The sequence below is a fragment of the Accipiter gentilis genome, chromosome 4 (genome assembly GCF_929443795.1).
Source record: "Accipiter gentilis chromosome 4, bAccGen1.1, whole genome shotgun sequence".
In the NCBI taxonomy this organism is placed as follows: domain Eukaryota; kingdom Metazoa; phylum Chordata; class Aves; order Accipitriformes; family Accipitridae; genus Astur; species Astur gentilis.
In genome coordinates, this window is record NC_064883.1 from 42,921,380 (window position 1) to 42,937,851 (window position 16,472).

General features: G+C 47.4%; 1 protein-coding gene across 2 annotated transcripts in view; it reads left to right on the plus strand.

Moving 5' to 3' along the window:
• Positions 1–5,992: 5,992 nt before the first annotated feature.
• GARS1 (glycyl-tRNA synthetase 1) overlaps positions 5,993–16,472 on the plus strand; it is a 28,821-nt gene continuing 18,341 nt past the window's right edge. Inside the window, exons 1-5 of one of the 2 annotated variants that reach the window (XM_049798526.1) lie at positions 5,993–6,224; positions 9,815–9,916; positions 12,876–12,978; positions 14,122–14,263; positions 15,298–15,386. In XM_049798526.1, the coding sequence (XP_049654483.1) occupies positions 6,054–6,224; positions 9,815–9,916; positions 12,876–12,978; positions 14,122–14,263; positions 15,298–15,386 (607 nt within the window). In that variant the 5' untranslated portion in view covers positions 5,993–6,053. Of the gene's footprint in view, positions 6,225–8,486; positions 9,085–9,814; positions 9,917–12,875; positions 12,979–14,121; positions 14,264–15,297; positions 15,387–16,472 lie in introns of those variants that run through there. The other variant, XM_049798527.1, reaches the window with a different exon arrangement.

Here is a 16,472-nt window from a genome sequence, read left to right on the forward strand (position 1 = left end):
CGAAGACATGACTAAGGAGGCATGAGGTGTTCAACCTGGAGATAGCACTAATTGGCTCAGATTTGTTTGGCTCATGTATATGCATTGGTGCTGTCGGAAGCGGGATGTGAGAGCATCACCGGCAGTGAGGTGCCACCGTTTTCTGAGCGCTGTGCGTGGGTGCAGTTACTGGCCGCTGAGGGAGGTTATTAATCTTTCCCCTGTGAATGCCTTGAGTTCTGGAGAAGCAAAACACTTATTCTGCAGCCCCCCACGCTCAAATCAGCAGCAGCCAGAGGGGAAGTCCAAAGAAATGGGTCCTTGGAGGACAACGCACCCACTTGAAGGACAGAGATTCCTCTCCAGGAGTGTCACAGGCGCTTTGCAATTTGGGAACCTTGAGGTCGAAAGCCCCTCTGCGGTGCACACCTGAAGGGGCACTTCATCTTCTCTGGCTGAAGGAATTTGTCTTAACTAAAGTGTTTCAATTAAAAGTCAAGACTGAATCACTGCAAAGTGCCAGAGACAAGAGTCATTAATACTGGAATACAAGTTTTAAATAATTTTTAATATGCTCTGCAAGGCATCCATAAAAGGCCCTTAATCAATATGCATTTCAGTTCCTCACATCAGGGTTTGCAGAATTTAAATTCACAGCAGTGGAAGGGTCGGGAAACCAATCTGAATTTCTATCAGAGTTCTTGCACAGCCAAACCTGGGAGACTGCCTTGGTCCAAGCTCTCAGGTGGCTGTGAATGGATCAGACATTTTTGGTGGCCTGTGCCAAAATGAACTGGTGGTCCCAGTCCCTGAAGAACGGGGTGTTGGGGCACATCATTGACACGGGGGCAAGTTTTTGAGTCCCTGTCAGTGACAGCAACCGGGATTTTGCTTGGCCATCTCAGCCACTATCAAATATTCTCAGGCACTATCAGCAATTTAAGCATTACCTGACCATCCCCTGGTGAGAAGATTATGAGGATGGGCTGAGCCGTTGACGTTAGTTCTCAGGGCTGCAGGTGGTCATGCTTGGGGACCCCAGGTCTTAATGTGCAGCATTCACATGCCCTCACGGCATATGCCGTGGATTTGATAACTCTCTCCTTGCATAGGTACGGGGCTAGTTTTGTGGCTGGTGCACAGCAAAGCAAGCTGAGACTCCTGCCTCCCGCTGCTGGCAGCAAGAGGAGGAGACCCGACATCTCACAGCAGGAGCATGGAGAGGCCTGAGCTTTCCCAAGGCAAAAAGGGACAAGGGGACCCGTCCAAGAAGGCACTTGTGGGAGTGCAGGGGGGTAGGCGGTTTGAAGCTAAGCCTGTGCTTAAGCGTTTGGCTGGATCAGGGCCAGAGGTGCAGAAAAGAAACTTCCAGCATGGAGAAACCTCTAGGAAGAACCAAACCCTAGAGGAAGCTCAGGGTGAGGTTTGTGCTTCCTATTTCAGTCTAAAAAAAGCCCTGTCCCAGAGGGGCTGAGTTTCAGCAACATCCAGCGTGTCTGCCCCCCTTCTTTGTATCCAGAATGGGGCTGATGAAAGTAAAGCACGTGGAAGCCTCACCATGCAAATGCACCTCGGAGCATCTTTTCTTGCAGTCAGCATCCTGGGGCCCAGGGGCAGAGCAGCATCACCCTTTGAACAGTTCATAGGAGGAGGGATGTACCGAAAGGAGCAGAGATGGTTGTTGCAGCTAACTTTACACCCAGAGATGAAAACAGGGCCTGGGGACAGATTTATTCCATGGTTATTTGCATGCTCTGTGCCATGGGTTTGGAGCGGGTCAGCTATTTCTCTCCCCAGAGAACCCCCAAACATGGCTTGGGGGAAACCAGGAGCTGGGGATTGTACGCTCGAAGCAGGTTGGATGCAACCACCCTGTTTTGGAGGCTAAAAAAATGCAGCCCTATAGAGGAAAGCCAGGTTAAGCCATTTATGTGCATGCCTCAGGCCCTGCTTAGTTTACTGCTAGCCTAAAAATCCCCTGGCGCTGGGAAATCGTCTTGAACCTTGTGTGCACATTGCTGCCGCTCAGCTTGTGTTCAGAGGGATGCATGTGTCTGATTTTGCTACCTTGATGCTTGAAATGAGCTTGGAAAAAGCAGGCAGCCTTTCGGAGAGGGAGAGGAAAAAAAAAAAAAAGAAAAGAAAACCAGAAAGAAACCAAAAGCGGGGGCGGGAGGGAAGGAAAAGGAAGGATTTTGTCTCGGGGAAAGGCAGCCTGGAGGCGTCGGAGCCACTGAGGACCGTCCTCACCATCGCCCCGCGTTGCGAAAGACCCTTTTGCTTAGACTCCGGTGCCCCTCGGTTATTTTTTTTTTTTCTTTTTTTTTCCAAAGCATCCCCGTACGGAAACTCTGGCTTAGGCTGAGCCTCCCAAAAACCCAGCGGGAATGCTGGAAAGCCGGGAGGCCCCGTACCGGGGCCGGGAAGGACGGCGAGGCTGCGGGGAGCGGAGCGGGCGGCCGGCGAGGGGCCGCCTGCCATCTAGCGGCACCGGGGCCGGAGTGCCCACCCTCGCAGCCCAAGCAGGGGAAAAAAAACCCCACCCCAAAGCAAAGCCCAAACCCCTCCGACATTTCTCTTCCCCCACCCTCATCCCTCTGCACGCAGGGGGATCGGTTTCTGGTTGGGGAGGGGGGGGGGGGGGGGTGTCTGCCAGCGGGGTCTTGTGCATCTGCCAGGAAAATGCACCGAGACGTAAGTGCGGTGAAGCATAAATGTATTTGCAAATTGAAGAGCCAGGCTGAACCAAAGAGCCGTGTACTCCTCTGCGTGTGTATTTTTTCCCCCCTTCTCCTGCACGGCTCCTTTCCCCCTCCTCATGCCTCTGCGGAGGATTTTTTCCTCCATTCCCCCCGTTAAAAGAAATCCCCCTCGGCCAGAGCAGGGTTCTCCCCTCCTCTCCATCCCTTGCCGTCTCCAGCAGCCTCCCTCTTGCCACCCATTTTGTGGCCTCTCCACTCCAACCCTGCTGCTGGCCCCCATGGGGACCCAGAGGGGAGAAGCAGGGGGGGGGGCAGGCACAGCCCCTTAACACCCCCAGACTTTTCAGGGGATGCTGACAGCTCTCTGTTTCTGCACCCAAAAGTTTCCAAGCTGAAGGTGGGGGGGAATGCCCGAACCCCCTCTTCCTTTGCCTTTTCCTGCAAATTCCCTCATGCAATAAATTCCCCCCCGTGTTGTGCTGGGGGCTCCCCTGTGCCACAGGGGTGACATCTCCCATTTCATTCCCACAACATAGCCTCTTACCCAGGGATGGAAATGGAGATGGCTTTTCAAAGGCCACCGTGGAACAGGATGGAGTAACGCGCTCCCTAAGATCCCATCCTGCCCCATGGGATCCTTTTGGGGGGGGCTGCAGAGACCCAACACGGGCATCCTCAAACAGCCCCTCCTCTAAGTGCTTATTGAGTGTAAAGAGGCACAGACCTGGAATCAGATTTAAAAGGAGGGGAAAAGCTGGGCTCTGGACAGCCGTGAAATGTTAACGAGTGGCAATGGCATGCCCAGGAGCGCTGGTGGTTCACCTGCCCACGGGGATGCCAAAAATGAAGCCAGCGCTGGGTCCTTGCTGCAAACCGTCACGAGGCATGGGACTCTCTGCAGCATCAGATCAACAGAGATCCTCTGCGCTGGAGCAGGTCTAAGCAGTTTGGCAGCACCCCGAGACCCAAGGGGATGGTACGGGTGCATACTGGGCCTGTGCCCCGGTCCTCCATTGGCAGTGGATGCACGAAGCCCTTCCACGCAGCTCCACACTTATATAAAACTTTATTTTTAGCTCCGATATTAGCTTCTTGGTGATTCACAGAAATATTTAGCCCTTCCTACTGATATTGGCTTAGAGACGAGGTCCAGCCAACCCTGAGTATGACCCAGTTCTGGGGGTCCGGTTTGCTCATGGTCTCTCGTTTGCAGCTACAGTTTGGTGCAAAACACTGCCTAATTTTCCTCCCTTCCTGCACAGCCTAGCAAGGATCCAGCAGTGTGCCTTGTGTCCAAGGACCCTAAATCATGCTGTCAGTCTTCAGCAGTACCATTGCAAAAGGGGCAGTCAGGGTTTCCTTGTGCACTCCCCACCCACCCTCCTCTAACCTTGCTCAGGAAATGTGTCCACCCTCCTTTTTCTTCCTTTTTTCTTCTTCTTTTATTGCTTTGTTCATTTACCTAAAAAAACAACACGACTTTAAAAGTTCAAGTTGACTCTACAGGCCAATCCTCGCGTGAACCCAGAGGATACCCATGGGCAATCAAATGTGTCATGAAGGATTTATTCACAAGACCAGGTCTTACGGCTCAGTCTTGCTCCGTAGGTGCTCTCGGCCAGATGCTTTTTAAAATCTTTTAGTGGGAGAGCTGCACCCCCAGCTAGATGGGAATAGGCAGGGAGAAGGTCTTTTTGGCCTTTGTGTTGAGGTTATCCCATACCAGCTGGCCACAGTGCTGGGAACTGGTCCCAGGTGCATTTCACCTGCAAGGAGAGAAGTTGCTGGGGTCAGCAGTGTATGCGGGGAAGGATTTTATAGAGGGGAAAAAGGCTCAAGGCACCAGCCTGGCCTGTCTCCATCCTCGGCTGCAGCTCCATGGTGCTGCTCTGGGGACCAAGCCTGCTTGGAAAAAGGAAAAAGAGGAAATCTTTTAGGAGGGGGGGGGAGAAAGGCATTTTGGAGAAGCACTGCTACCTGGTCCTCCTGGTTCGGCACAGGAGAACTGAGCTGCTCCTGGTCACTGGGGTTTCCCATCTCCCTGGGTCCTGCCCAGGTTTCCTCCGTGGTCCTGGCTGGTTTGCCCTCTCCCAATTCCTCCGCATAAGCCAGTTTCTTCTGGGGCTGATTCCACTGTCTTCACATCTTAGTTTGCCGTGGCAAGGTAGAATAGGGCTGCAGACTCCTTACGCACTTATCAGCATTGGATTCATTAAAAAAAACTAATCAGGAATAGAGAAAAGCTCAGTGTTAACCTCGTGCTAGAGCAGTTTCCAAGTAGGTATGCCAGCAAAATAAAAACAGCAATTTGCAGCTAAATAAAAATAACAATTAAGCATTTGAAATACAAATATACCATTCAGAGCAAGCAGATAAATATTCAGATGCGTTCATTACGAGGTTGAGGCTGTCTCTCAAATAAAGAGACAGGTACAAAATAGCAGCCTGAATATGCCAAATTACACCAACATCGCATCAGCGCCCGACGCTGCCGGGGGCAAAGGGGAGATGGGGCGGAGGATGGGGGCAGTAGGGAAAGCATGTGTGGGAAGCGTAATTTTTTTTAATTTATTTATTTTTAATTGGTCTTTAAATTGTTTTATGGAACCGGTGTTTGGGTTCTCCTTCACGGAGGGCTTTGGTTCTCGGGGACGGGAAGCTCTCCTGTGGCACTCGGTGCTCCTCTTTCTGATGTGGGGCTGTCCCCCCCCCACTCGTGTCCGCAGGGGAAAGGCAGGATTTGGCCTCCTGCCTGCTGCCCTCACCCCGACCCGAGGGGTCCGGGCAGCGTGGATCAACGAAAACCAAAACACCGCCAAGCCCTAAAACTACAAACCCTTTGGAGCTCAAGTGCTGTAGCTGACTGAAAAAATAACACACACACACCCCCTCACCGCCCTCCACAGGGCCCTCGGCGCTTCCCTACCCCACGGCGTGGAGTGAGGGGGAAACCCGGCTGAGGGACGAGGAGACACGGCGCCGAGGCCGGCCCGGGTGGGTGCTAGCGGTCCAAAGCCCCGGCGTGGGGCCGGGAGAGTGGGCAGCAGGTATCGCCCCCGCTCCACACAGACCCACGGAGGGGAAGGGGGACGCCAGTCCCTCAGGGGAGCACTTGCCGCGCAGGCGCAGCCCGGCTGAGGGGAACGCGGGATGGCGGCGAGCTTCGGGGTTGCGTGAGGCGGCCGTCCCCGCGCTCCCTCTACCGGCCCGCCGCCGCCGTACGGCCCCGTGCCGAATCTGCGGCTGCGGGCGCCTGTTCGGCCGTGAGGAAAGTGCGGCGGCGGGGCTGGGACCGGCTTTACGCCGGGCGGGATTTCATCATGCAAGGCCGGGGGGGTGGGGGTGGTGTAGGGCGGCGCGCCGCACCTCTCCATGCCGCTGCCGCCCCGTAGCGCCTTGCCCGCCCTGCTACGCCGCCTGCGCCGCCTCGTCTGCCCGCCCGCCGCCCAGCTCCGCTCCCGGCCCGCCCCGGCCGCGACCCCCATGGACGGTCCGCAAGCCGAGGCGCTGCTGGCGCCCCTTCGGCAGGCGGTGCGGCAGCAGGTAACCCGCCTCGGCCCGGCTGAGGGCGGAGTGGTGGTGGGGGTGGTGGTTGGGGGGGCACCCCCGGCTGAGGGGAGTCCCGCTGAGGCGGGTGGCCCCTGAGGAGAGACAGCCGCCGGGGAGGAACCGCCTGAGGCGGGGGGACGGGGATGTCGCTGAGGGGGTCGGGTGCGTGACAGAGCCCTGCCCGGAGCTCCGGGCCCGGTGGCGGTGTTTCCCCTCAGGGCCCTTGCTTGGCGACCCCTCCGGGTCCGTGGTATGGGGCAGTGCGGGACCCTGCGGGCTTAGCCGGCGGTGGGACCACAGCAGAGGGTCCCCGTGGGTTTGCCCGGGGCTTCTGGCCAGCGTCGGTTCCCCTGCGTGCGGGGGTCTGCAGGTGTCTTCCCCCCCCCCCCCTCGGGTGGGTCTCGCTGTGGCCCAGGGAAGGGGGCTGGCAGGGAGTGCGTGGGTGGCAGCGCGGGTGGGTTTCCCGTAACCTGCTCTTTCCCCTCCCAGTAGCGATGGTGTGTGTTGGAGCTGTCTTGCAGAACTGGATCTGTGCGTCAGTCTACCTCGCTTGCCTCTCCTGGGCTTGATGTTGTCTTCTGTGCCCCGGCTAGGGCTGACTTTGTCACGCTTTTACAGCCCCGTAGCTGGCTCTGCACGTTTTCTCTAGAAAACAGCCTGCGTAGGTTTCCTCATCCCGCAGGGTCACCCGATGACTTCCCTTTAGAGCTGAGTTTGTGTTGGGTTTTGGAGGTAAATGGTGTTCTTTAGAGGTGCATATTTGCCTGATGCAGTAAGGGGTATTCATGTATTTGCACATTTTCCGTTTCATCATTCTTATTTGCCTAGATACGTAGCTGTCTCCTATTAGCTGGGACTGCACGGCATTCTTTCCATCTCCCTCACAGATGAAGCTATTATCTTTAGCTTCCTTCTTACCTGAGAAGGATTCAGTTGTCTTTTTATTTCCGAAGTGAACCTTGATCTTGGTACCCTTGCTGTGTACCCTGATGGTAGTGGAGCCTGCTCACAGCACATGGAAGTTCCCCTTCCTCCCTGCCTTACCAGCAAGCCCTATGCTTGTGGGTTCCTCGTGTGCCTCCTGTAAGTGGCTGAATCCATAGTCTTCTGCTTAGCTGGACACATAGCTACGTGTGTGTCCCGTGTATTCATAGATTTGTGCATGTGTTTTCCCATTAAATGAGTGGATTTATGGCCCTCTAATTATACCAGCACTTCACTGAGTTTTTATTATGAATCATTGTACAGCATAATGCCTTGGCAAGAGAGCTTCTTGTAAATAAAATTACGATCTCTAGAACTAGCCAGTTTATTTATTTATTTTAAAATCCCGTATCTTGGGTACTATCATTTGCCTTTAAAGTATCAATGCACCCCTTCTTTCTGGCTGCCTGTGGGATTGAAACAGGAGTGTGGGGTGCCAAGGAAAGGTTTGTGGGTAAATTTGTATAGCTACGACCATGGATATTGTATCGTGCACCTGACAGTAGTAATTCACTGAGGTGTTTGCACAAGAGAGAAAGGGAAGGAGTAACGAAGATTGGGGTCATTGATACATTGTGATGCAGGGGACCCTGTCTAACAGCTCGTGGAGAAGTGGTTTAATTAAACCTAAGGGACACTTAACGTATGGGGAGGAAAGTGAGCAGCATATCTTCCTGCAGCAGTGCCTGATGCAATAAGCTGCCGTGATCCAGGGGTGGATCCCTCTCTGCTTTACTGGTCTATGGGACAAAGCTGCAGCAAAATTTGCCACATCGAGTGCTGCTGTGCACTCCTCCTCTGGGTTGGGCTCAAGATTGTAGCTTTAATTAGATTGAGTCCTGTCAGCAAACGTAATTATTTGCTTCAGTTGTGTTCTTTTTTTTATTTTTTTCCTCCTTGCGTATGTCTGAGTACTCTTTTACTTATAGATGAGGACAAAGAGTTGCTGTATGCTGCTTTTAGATGCTCAGCAGTGAGCAGGGTGATAGCTCTGTTGAGTCAGCAGTAGCTGCTTTGCTGCTGCCTTGATGTTTTTCCACTGCTGACCCCCTAGCTCAACAAAGGCAATTTGGACTTACTACTTTAAAAGAAAAAAAAAAAAAGATCAGATCCCTCCCTCTGCCACGTTTCCCAGGAATGGCAGTTTAAGTCCTCAGCCCTAGAGTGAAACTTTCACGTTTTGGTATAACGAGTTAACAGGAAGGAAACAGCAGATCTGTTCTTGTAGCCGATGGGCTTAGGGAGCCTGACAGGGTTCTTATTTTTCTTTCTTTTCATTGTGTGTGTTTGTTTTAATGCAGTCTTTTGAGTCTTCCTCCTTTTATTAATAAAATTAGCCTCTGAATCCCTTAGTCTCTGAGGCACTTTTTCTGATCTGTTTGTTGAATGGCAGTCTCTGTGTTCTCTTCTCTTTGGTTTCTCAGTTGCCTGTAATATTAATGTCAGAAAAGCTCAAAATTTATGAAAAAGCTGGTATTGTGGAAATGTTGTAATCTCTTTGGATTGTGGTTTTGGGTTTTTTTTCCCTTTTGTTTAATGGAGAAGTGCAAGATGCAAGAAAAATGCTGAACTTGGAGCATCCCATTCTTAGAACATCCCAATTGAGAAGCCATTGACATCTCTGTGTTTTTTCCTTCTGGGTCAGCTCCTTTATCCTTCTCAGTAATTCAAGATAGACCTTGGTTTTGGCTGAAGAAGAGTGGACTGAAAGGAAGACAGTTAATTTATCTCCAAGAGCAAGCTGGACATTACTGCTGAGGATCGTGCAGAAAAGCATGCTGTTGGGTATTTAGGAGTTGAGAACTTCCCTGGGATGAAGGGGGAGAATCATCCCCACAGGGCAGAGAGACCTTTCTGGAACCATAGCAAGGTGATGGTGGTTTGACTCAGGTCAAGACCTCAGTGTAAGCCCACGGCAGGGTTTTGCTGCTCTGAAATATTTAGGGGTGGTTTTTTTTTTTTTTGGGAGGTTTTTTGATATTTTTTTTAAATTCTTGTTTTTACACTATTCTTTCCCAAAGATACTGAATGAGTTTTAAAAACAGTAACAGTTTTTACAGATAATGCAATGCCTTCTTTGCTTAGACATTAGGCTAAAAACGTCTGTCTTCTGTGAGACCTTCTTCTAAAAATTTGTGTACTTACTGGCCAGTTTTGAACAGATATGAGAGCAAAAGAAGTCTAAAATGGTCATAAATTTTGAAGGAAAGGGAAGGGGTAGAAGGAAAAGAAGTCTTATTACCGAGAAAGAGAGCACAAAGCCTGTATTAACCGTCTGAGAATCCACTTAGTGCATCCTCAAAGACAGATAACTAGGATTTGTGGAAATCTGCTGTGAAGTTGTACATACAGGAGTACGTTTGCACACTGAGATTTAATAACAGGTCTGGGATTTAACAGTAGCGTGGGGGGGCTGAATTTCTCTAATGATGTGTGGTTCTGCTAACTCAAATGCTTAAGTGTCTCTCACCTGTGTGGGGAGCGGGGAGGTGGGATAAACCCCTCCTTTCGGATTGCCAGGAGAGCTGAAACAAGGAGAGTTCTTGTCTATGTCATTCAGAGAAAGAATCTGTGTCTTGTGTTTTGTCTCCTTCTTCTAGGGAGAACTGGTAAGAAAGCTGAAGGAAGAGAAGGCTCCCCAAGTGGATATAGACAAAGCTGTAGCAGAGCTCAAAGCTCGGAAGAGGGTCCTAGAAGCAAAGGTGAGTCTGGAAATTAAATTTGAGTTCCACAGTTTTATCTGAAAAGCCTTGAAATCTCTACTTAATGCTTATTTACAGTATTGATTTGCGCTAAACAGTCATAGGAGGGCAGAATGAATCACTTCTGAAATAGTTTGCAAGTTTCCAACTAGTGGCAGTTTCATTCTTTATCTTTTATGCTAATATCTGTTAGCATTAAATCACAGTGTGCGAACAAATAAATATGAGTCAGTTTGTTCACAGTCAGAGTGGAAATTCAGTGTAGATGTCGCTAATCTTTGTTTACTGCATAGATCTTTTTTTGTGCGCAGTGAGAGGACATGCTGCTCACTGTAGTGAGTTTCATCTTCAGATTCTTTGTGCAGCATTTAAATTCCAGGACTGGCATAGAACACGATTCTTTAGAAACCACTTCCTTTGCAACAGTTTAAACGAAGTTTTTGGAGACATTTTAAATAGTCTATGGTTTTCCTCAGCCTTCAAGAGAGGGATGTATTGAAATTGTGCCCCCTTTTTTAGATGTGATGGTGCTCTAAAAAGTCTTTCTGCAAATGAAAAGATGGAGCTGTTTTGTTTCTAGATCAATGAACAAGTAAAAATACACTTCCTTATCCTGCAAGCTTCCCCCAGCTTCTCGGACTGAAACAACAAAAAGAAACTCCTGAAGTATAAAAAGACTCTAGTGTGCAAATTCACCCAGGAAACTGCGAGGTTCTTTTCTAATTTGTATTTCATACAAAAGGATTGTAGTTGTGCTTCAGTGGTACTCTTAAAAATAAATGAATGAATAAATAAATAAACAAATACATCACTGCTTGCAACTAACTTACTGTGAGAATACCAGTGTACCTGAATTGAAACCAGTTGACCCTATTTGTCCTACTGGGTCACGTGAGGTGAACAGTTAGTGTTCTCCGTCAGGTCTGGCATTATGGCTACCTGTTTGCATACATGTAACCCAAGTAAAAAGATGTCAATTTTACTTGGTATTCAGCACAGAACTGTGCTTTGAAACCATTGCATGAAACCTGTATTGATAGCTAGGTTGTCCTGGAGTAAGTAGTTTCTAAATGTTTTCCCAGTTCTGTTTCCCAGCACTTGGAAGCTTGACATAGAGGGATGTAGCAAAGCAGGTTAGGAGTCTTGGTATCCCTGTGAGCCCCACCTTTCTGTTGGAAGAGTGCCTGTAGTATGCAGTGTAGAGGCGTGTTTGCCAGTTACACAATTTGTGTGGGCTGTATCCCTGTCAGTGCAAGAATGACCTTGCAAACGCAGCATCTGCTCTTGTGAGTGCAGCACTCCAATATAGTCCTTCTCTCTTGATGGTGTTTCCAGCAATGCATCACAATCACTTGTACCTTTTGCAGAGGGCAGCAGTGTGAACGCTTGTTAGCTTTAGCAGCTGCTGGTGCAGTTTTCAAGCCCTGTGATTCCTACTTAAAGATAGCAGAATGGCTCTGAATTTGAAGCTTTGAACAGGGCAGAGCAGTTGAGTGTTCAAAATTCCTTGGCTTTATGTCCTCAAACCATATTGTCAGTAGATGATTCTGCTCTTATACAGGGTCATTCTTCCCCTTGAATGCCAACACAGTTGCTTTTCTGCCTTCTATTTATGAATCTATTTATGTTTATGAATGTATGCTAGATAGAGACTGTTTCTTTGACTTCTGCGCCAGTTCATTAACTATTCTCTTTAGGTAGTAGAAGAGGGGCTCTACGGAATTCTGTACCTACTCCAGTTACTCCTGTGCTGCTGGCCATTTCTCCCTGCCACTTCATAATTGGGCTGTGTCACTGTTGCCCTCCTGTCCATCTCTGGGCAAAAGCCATCCTTTCTGTTAAGAAACCCTGCTCATTGTGAAATGTGATTCTATGTTTTTAGGCAGAGTGCCAAATGGATTCCCTTTCTGTGCTTTAAAAGTACTGTTTTGGTGTGGGACAACACTGGTGCTTGCTGTCATGTGTGCTTTCTGTCTGCCTTTGACTCTTTTGTTCTCTCCTGCAAAGTTATTCCTTCGCTTATGCTAATTCATGGGAGCAGCAGAGGTACAGTGCTTTTAAAATTAGACCACGTGTACTTGTCTTTATAGGTGCTAAAAAAAGAAAAGTTTGACATTATTGGTCATATGATACTTTTTGCTACCAAAAGGCTGTTTAAAATGATAGTGTTGGCCACTTAGGGGGACCTGAATTAATTTATTGAACTTCTTGGCTTAACTCTACTTTAATTATCAAAACATCTTTCTTGAAGCAAATCTCTCAAGTCTCTTGATTTCACTAATGGAGTGGTTGCAAAAATCATAGTTATTCAGATAAAGTAGTGAGTCTGTTTTAAAATGTTTTCACAGAATCTAGTCAGGGCATTTAGGCACTCTGTAACTAAATTTTCTGAGTGCAGGGGGCCATGTTTGGGAAAGCCTACATTTTTTGAATAGATATTCTTTGTACGAGTAGCTAAATACACACCTTTGGCAGAGCACAAGGATGATGATGTTCATAATCTCCATAGTCAAAATTCTTTCATGTGAGGAACACTTTATTGAAAGCTTCATATATGGCAAGAGTTAGATGTTTGTAGTCTCAGCTAGTCACTTCAAGCTTTTTTTTTATAGTCAGGAGAGGGAAATAGGTCAGAAGAATTGCTTTGGAAATTGGCGTTTCTTTCCAGTGATTGTAAAGAAAGCTGAGGATAACTAGCTCAGACTTAGTTGTCTGGAAGTTAGGGCAGATGAGTCCACCTCAAGTGTGTAAAATGCGGAATTGAGACAGTCATGTTTGTAATTGAGCACTTGAATCTCAGCGTCACTATTCCTCTTTGGAAAATGAGCATGTTGGCAGGATACCTTTGCTTCAAAATGGTCTTTACAGACTTTTGACTCATAGTGTGGTGAATGGAGAAGATTCCTCCTCCTCTCAGAAACAGGAGCTATTAACTGTTTTCAGTTTACTTGATTTACAGGAGCTGGCCTTACAGCCCAAAGATGACATTGTGGACAGAGTTAAAATGGAAGACACCCTGAAAAGGAGGTTTTTCTATGATCAAGCCTTTTCTATTTATGGAGGTACGGATTTGAAAAATTTGCATTCTAATCCCTTTAGGCTAATGTTCTAGTCTTTCTAGCTGTGTGAAATGCTGTAGTCTTGCAATGTTATGTTAATGCGACATAAAAGAATTTTTTTTAAAGTTGGCTTTAAAATTTCCTGCTTGCGTCTGTAAGCCTTTCAAAAGTTCCCCCTTCCTAAAGGCATGGGGGGGTGGGGGGTGGGGCTTAGATTTTGTCTTTTGTTTGCTGGATGTCAGTGAGTGGAGTTTAGGATGCATGTTCTGAGCATTACATTGTAGAACATGGTTTCTTTGCAGAAGGGCAAGGTGTTTTGGCATTTAAGGGGGTGATCAGCGTATTTCGTCATAACCATTCATCTCTATCTGAGCTTTCTTTGGAAAGGTAATGCTCAAAACTACTGTGAACTTTAGAACCTGTTACCTTAGTGAATTTTGCCAATGAACTTTATTGAACAGGTGAACAAATGCGGTTGTTGAACCTCGTCAGGTAGCTGATTTGAGGTAGCTTGGGGCAGGCGGGGGCCAGCACAGTGCCTGTATGGTTACTGCTCTTTCACCTAAGATACTAAAATAAATACTCTGGGTTGTTCTATTGGCTTTTTATTTCTTTTTTCATCTTTGTTTCTAAACGGGTGATTGGCAGATATGTGTTATTACTGACAGTAAAGTACTTCTTTGGCCCATGCATTATCACTTCTTCTGTATTCAGATTCCTCCTTCAGATAGATTGCTCCCAGAAAACTCTCCACAAAATCTAATACATTGGTGGAAGGAGTGTGGCTTTTACAGTTGTTGGTTGCAGGTATTTATCAGTTTCGGCTTCTACTGCTACCTGATGCCCCAGTGTGCTCTCTAACTAAACTGCATTGGTTAGCATGTAGGGCAGTGTCTGACGAGGTGCTTCACAGAGTTTACTTTCAGCCTTTACGTCATGGGTCTTTATGTAAAAAGCTCTCCACGGTGAGCCATGTTCCATATTCTGTTTAGCACAGTGAAGCTGATGCTTCATGCTTAGAAAATGACATCAGACTTAAACCAACTGATGGAAGCACTGAAAAGGGAGGACATTTCCTCTAAACAATGGAGCTTCATACAATCTTGCACCTACCACGTATTTTTTTTTACTTTTGTCTCTTTGCAGGTGTCAGTGGTCTGTATGACTTTGGGCCTGTTGGGTGTGCTTTGAAGAACAACATCATCCAAGCATGGAGACAGCACTTTATTCAGGAAGAGCAAATCCTGGAGATTGACTGTACCATGCTCACGCCAGAGCCGGTTCTGAAGTAAATATGGGTCTTTTTTTCTGCAGCATGTCATTTCTGGTCATAGTTGCTTTTTACAGTCTTCTGTAGAACTACCCACAGGGATCTTGAGACTGGGTCACCCGATTTCATACCTTGTTGCAGTGCAAAATAATTAGATATCAGTGCACAGGTCTGTGTGAGAAGCTGTTGTTCCATAAATAAGGGAGAGCAGTGGGACTTGTGTCTGAAAGTCTAATGTCTTAATGCCTCCTAACAATCCCACTAGGTAAGAAAATGTCATTATCTCTTTTTCTGAAAGATCAAGATGACAAGAAAAAGAATTAGGTGACTTGCCTAAATCTGGGACACCGGGGTCATAGTTTAGGACAGTGGCCATGTTGCTTGACCATCCTTCCCTTCTCTGCGGAAGGATGGCAATATGCAATGTGTTAACTGAGCTCTGAATGCAAATGATGCTTCTGTAGCCTTGGGGATTGAAACCCTCTTTTTATCCACAGACCAGGTAGAGGGACCATATTCCAGGGTGAGAGCATAGTTCAGACTCTGGACCGTTTCACCTCCATGTCTCTCCGCTAAAACTACCCACAGGTTTGCTAAATATGTCAGAAGCTTTTGGACTGAGAGCCTGAGCTGAGTCAACTGCGTTTCTTTGTATGGGTCACGGCATAACAGGCAGAAGCTTTCATGGATCACTGGTATAAAATAGTGGGAACCTGTCCACCTGAACTACTGGTTACTTCTCACAACTGCATCTATGTCTTGCTTCAATCACGACGTAGTTCCTAAAGGCACTAGGTGTCATCTTAGTGACACATTTTAAGATTTGGGAGGATTGATAACTTTCTCACGGATCAGATTTTCTGTGGGATGGTACTGCTTGGTACCATGATTCACTGATGATGTGAATCTATAACCTGAAGCAAGAGTGAGCCTGCAGTTTGGGCACATAGTTTGAAGGACTTCTCTTTGGTAATGGTCTATCCACTGGGATCACACAGTACCTGGGGCTGTCTGGCATCTTTCATGTTCCTTTTTTGTATCATCTTTTCTAGGACTTCTGGCCATGTAGACAAGTTTGCTGACTTCATGGTGAAAGATGTGAAAAATGGGGAATGTTTTCGTGCTGATCATCTCTTAAAAGGTTTGGTTTTGTTCCAAGGCTAGGTGGGCTTGGGAATTTCTTGCCGTGGTACAAACATGTGAAAAGAGTGTGTTTCTCAAGGAAGGCCAGTTGGTGTAGCCAGTCTTTCATACTTGTATTCATAGTTCATTAATCATGCCATACCAAAGATCCCATAAGTTCTCAGCTCCACCCAAATGTTGTGTTAGTATCTTAAACAAGGTACAGGATCTCTAGTAAAAACGTAGTTGGGTCCCTTTTTATAAAATCCTCTGTCATCAGGCCATAAAAGATTACTGTGTTGTCTAAGTTGAGGACTCCCTATATAACAACATTGCTGTTCTCTACCATATTCTGGTCTTAGTTTTCTTGAGTTTAGTTGCCTTTTGTTCAGATCTGAGAAATGATTTAATGACCATCTCAGGGGATGGAGCATGCTTTCCCTATGCAAAGGTCAATTACATGGCAGCTGCTGACTTCCGTATACCTTAGAACTCGGCTGACATTTTGGAATGTTAAATAGACTTCAGGCATTTCTTAGGTTTGCAAAGTTCTCACACTTCTCTGTGGTTATTGATTAAAATTTGTTTAAAAAACAACAGAAAACCCCAACCAAACAAAAAAGTCACATGAAGGAATCTTAGAAATAAGAAACTTATCTGAAAACTTTTTCATGTACAGCTCCATTGTGAAAGGAAGGATTGTTCTGCTCTAGGTTTAAGCGGGTTGTGCTCTCTAGTTTTCTAGCCTTTTCCTTGGAAGTTAAGTATGCAGAACAATCTATATTGGCATTAAAGCTGTTTTCCTAATATTCAGTTAGAATTTTCATTTTATTAAAAAAAAAAAAACAAAAGAAGCCCATCTAACGTCTGCCCACTTTGCACACTGAATAGCGTCATAAACAAGAGTGTCCCTGTCTCTTCTGCAGCCCATCACTGGTGAACAGCCACCTGTTGTTACTGCCACTAAAAAGTCAGATTGCTTTTCTTCAGATGAGAGTGGGAAGTCTTGGCATTGCTGTCTGCCTTTGTATCTCATGGAGGATGTTGTGCTTTAAAGTGGAATGCAGTCTAACCCTACTGTACCAAGTCAGTACGTGCCTCTGAG